The 3,913-nt window shown below is 42.1% G+C and overlaps 1 protein-coding gene across 1 annotated transcript; it reads right to left on the bottom strand.

The window, feature by feature from the left end:
• Positions 1–3,129: 3,129 nt before the first annotated feature.
• LOC106320371 lies at positions 3,130–3,705 on the bottom strand. Its single transcript, XM_013758728.1, has 2 exons — positions 3,508–3,705; positions 3,130–3,438 (listed from the first exon to the last, which is right to left on the bottom strand). Exons 1-2 carry the CDS (start codon positions 3,703–3,705, stop codon positions 3,130–3,132), a joined length of 507 nt encoding a protein of 168 aa, XP_013614182.1.
• Between the last annotated feature and the right edge of the window lie 208 nt (positions 3,706–3,913).

Genomic DNA, 3,913 nt, shown 5'->3' with positions numbered 1-3,913 from the left:
CATTGACTGTGAAGTCTCTTCCATCAGTACTCCACAAAACTATTGCTCCATATGGCCTAACCTCCTTGACCTTGAAAGGACCGGACCACCTTGACTTAAGCTTTCCTGGAAACAACTTCAGTCTTGAGTTGTAGAGAAGAACTTGATCTCCTTCTTTAAACTCTCTCTTCAGGATATTCTTGTCATGGAAAGCTTTAGTCTTCTCCTTGTAGATCCTTGAGTTTTCAAAAGCATCCATTCTTATCTCATCAAGCTCATGTAGCTGTAGAAGCCTTTTCTCTTTGGCACTCTTGATGTCAAAGTTCAGCAACTTTACTGCCCATAGTGCCTTATACTCAAGCTCCACTGGCAGACGGCAAGCTTTCCCGTACACTAGGTTGAAAGGTGTGGTCCCCAGAGGTGTCTTGTAAGCTGTCCTATAAGCCCAAAGCGCGTAATCAAGCTTAATGGACCAATCCTTCCTTGTATTCCCCACAATCCTCTCCAAAATGGACTCGATATTTCAACTTGACCACTTGTTTGAGGATGGTAAGGAGTTGCTACCTTGTGCTTTACACCGTTCTTCTTGAGAAGTCCCTCAAGCAGTTTGTTGATGAAATGAGAGTCTCCATCACTGATCACAACTCTTGGAACTCCAAACCTTGGAAAGATGATGCTCCTGAACATCTTGGTTACAACTCTAGCATCATTGGTGGGGCTTGCAATAGCTTCCACCCATTTGGAAACATAATTAACAGCTACAAGGATGTATTTGTTGCAAAAGGAAGATAGAAATGGTCCCATGAAGTCAATACCCCACACATCAAACACTTCAACTTCAAGGATTTGATTTTGAGGCATCTCATTCCTTTTGGTGATGTTCCCTCTCATTTGGCATGAATCACACTTTGAAACAAAGTCTTGTGTATCCATAAACATGTGTGGCCACCAGAATCAAGCTTGTAGCACCGTTGCAACAGTCTTGAAGGTAGCAAAGTGGCCTTCATAGGATGATCCATGACATTGTGTAAGGATCCCATCAATCTACTCATTAGCAACCACTCTCCTATAAAGTTGATCCTTGCAGAGAATGTAGAGGTAGGGCTCATCCCAGTAGTACCTCTTCACATCCTTGTAGAACTTCTTCTTGGCATAGCCCACAAGATTCAAAGTTTCTTTTCCCGTGGCTAGGTAGTTCACCAAATCAGCATACCAAGGTTCTTTCTCTTCTTTTGCCTTGACTTCTTCAAGCTTTCTACCAGTCTCACAAACTGCCGTCACTGCTCCAATAGCCATGATATGCTCCTCTGGAAGTCCTTCGTCAATAGGAATGCCACACTCCACTCTCAGCCTGGACAAGTGATCAGCTACACCATTCTCAACTCATGGCTTGTCTTTGATCTCTAAATCAAACTTTTGAAGCAAAAGGATCCATCTCAAGAGCCTGGGTTTTGCATCCTTCTTGGCCAAAAGGTGTCTCAAAGCAGCATGATCTGTGTAGACAATGACTTTAGATCCCACCACGTAGCTTCTGAACTTCTCAAAGGAAAAGACAATGGCTAGCATCTCCTTCTCTGTTGTGGCATACCTCATCTGAGCATCATTCAGGGTTTGGCTCGCGTAGTAAATCACATGGGTCTTGCCATCTTTCTTCTGCCCCAAAACAGCTCTCACAGTATAGTCACTAGCATCACAGATGATCTCAAAAGGGAGATCCCAATCAGGTGGCTGGATATTTGGAGCACTGATGAGTTCACCTTTCAGCTTCTTGAAGGCTTCTAAACATTCCACATCAAAGCTGAAAGTGGATTCTTTGCACAGCAGCCTGGTCAATGGTTTAGTGATCATAGAGAAGTCCTTGATGAATCTTCTGTAGAACCCAGCATGACCAAGAAAACTTCTGATGTCTTTCACTATCTTTGGTGGGGGCAAACCAACCATAACATCGATCTTAGCCTTATCCACCTCAATCCCCTTCTCTGAAACCTTGTGTCCCAGCACAATCCCTTCCTTAACCATGAAGTGACACTTCTCCCAATTCAGCACAAGGTTGGTGTCTTCACATCTCTGTAGGACCCTGCACAAATTTGACAAACAAGCAGAAAACGAAGATCCGTAGACAGATAAATCATCCATAAACACCTCCACAACATCCTCAATTAGATCAGAGAAGATTAACATCATGCACCTTTGAAAGGTGGCTGGAGCATTACATAGACCAAATGGCATTCTTTGATATGCGAAGGTACCATAAGGACATGTGAATGTCATTTTCTCTTGATCATTGGGATGTATGGGGATTTGGAAGAACCCTGAATATCCATCAAGAAAGCAATAAAATTGGTGATTTGCAAGTCTCTCAAGCATCAGATCAATAAATGGTAATGTGAAGTGATCCTTTCTAGATGCAGAGTTTAGTTTTCGGTAATCAATACACATTCTATGACCTGTGATGGTTCTTGTTGGTATCAATTCATCTTTGTCATTTCTAATTACAGTGATACCACCTTTCTTTGGTACAACATGCACAGGAGATACCCATTTAGAATCTGAAATAGGGTAAATAACACCAGTATATAAGAGTTTAAGAATCTCTTTCTTTACAACATCCTTCAGGTTAGGATTTAACCTTCTCTGATGCTCGATAGAAGTCATTGATTCATCCTCAAGATGTATCCTATGCATGCACAAAGAGGGTGATATTCCTTTAATGTCATCAAGTGAGTAACCTATTGCTTTTCTAAATCTTTTAAGTGTTTTCAAAAGTTCAGATAGCTCAGTTTGAGTAAGTTCACTACTCACAATGACATGATAAATTTCATTAGGACCAAGGAATGCATACCTTACACCATGGGGGAGAGGTTCAAACTCCACTTTAGGTGCCTTAAGCTCGCTCCAGTCATCTTGTTGGGTGTCCTCTTGTTGAGTGACTGAGGCTTCTTGATGAACCACTTGTGGATGCTCCTCATACTGATCCTCACTAACAAACCCTTTGTGTGAATCCAACATCATCCCATAGGCAGTACTCTCCAGGTTCTCAATCACTTCAACCTCTCTCTCTATTGTCAAAGCATGCTGTAGAGGGTCTTCTAGTGACAACTCTTCAAGGAGCTCATTAGCAAGGGCGTCCATCTCTTCAATGTAGAAGACCTACCCTTGAATTGTTGGTTTCTTCATTACCTCCTTGATGTCAAAGTGGAGAATGTGCCCTTTATCCAGGTTGAGATCAATCTTGTCCTCTTTCACATTAACAATAGCTCCCGATGTAGCTAAGAAAGGCCTTCCAAGGATTAAGGGATCCTGAGCTTCCTCATCCATCTCAAGCACCACAAAGTCTATAGCGATCTCATAGTTTCCAACCATCACGGGGAGGTCCTCCAAGATACCCATAGGGTACTTCACTGAACAATCAACCAATACCAGAGAAATTCTACACTTCTTGTATTGAGTGAAACCAAGCTTTTTAGCAATAGATAAATGCATCAAGCTGACACTAGCTCCCAAATCGCAGAGACATATCTCAAATACCATAGGTCCAAGAGCATAGGGTAATGTGAAGCATCCTGGATCTTTAAGCTTCTTTGGAACAAAAAGCCTCTGGATGATGGCACTGCACTCATGAGTGAGAATCGTCATGCCCTCCATCTCTTTCTTCTTTGCAGCTACAGCCTCTTTCAGGAACTTGCTATATTGAGGAATCAGCATGAAAGCATCAATAACTAGCATTGTTACTTAAACTTCACTCATCTGCTTCTCAAATAGAGCTTTGTACTTCTCTAGCAGCTGCCTCTTGAATCTACCAGGGAATGGAAGTTTGGGTTCATAGGGAGGAGGAACAAAAGAATTCTCACTTGCTGAAACAACAACTTCACCATCTTTCACTGTTTTCTTCTCTTCCCCAACCTTTCCTTTACCTTTGGCTTACACAATCTTT

This window comes from Brassica oleracea, unplaced genomic scaffold, assembly GCF_000695525.1.
Source record: "Brassica oleracea var. oleracea cultivar TO1000 unplaced genomic scaffold, BOL UnpScaffold00898, whole genome shotgun sequence".
Classification (NCBI taxonomy): domain Eukaryota; kingdom Viridiplantae; phylum Streptophyta; class Magnoliopsida; order Brassicales; family Brassicaceae; genus Brassica; species Brassica oleracea.
This window is presented reverse-complemented; position numbering and strand designations above follow the sequence as displayed.

Coding starts and splice junctions, on each gene's coding strand:
- LOC106320371 (XM_013758728.1), bottom strand. CDS start 3,705: ATGCTAGTTATTGATGCTTTCATGCTGATTCCTCAATATAGCAAGTTC. Junction 3,439..3,507: donor CCTATGCTCTTGGACCTATG/GTATTTGAGATA, acceptor ATTGCTAAAAAG/CTTGGTTTCACTCAATACAA.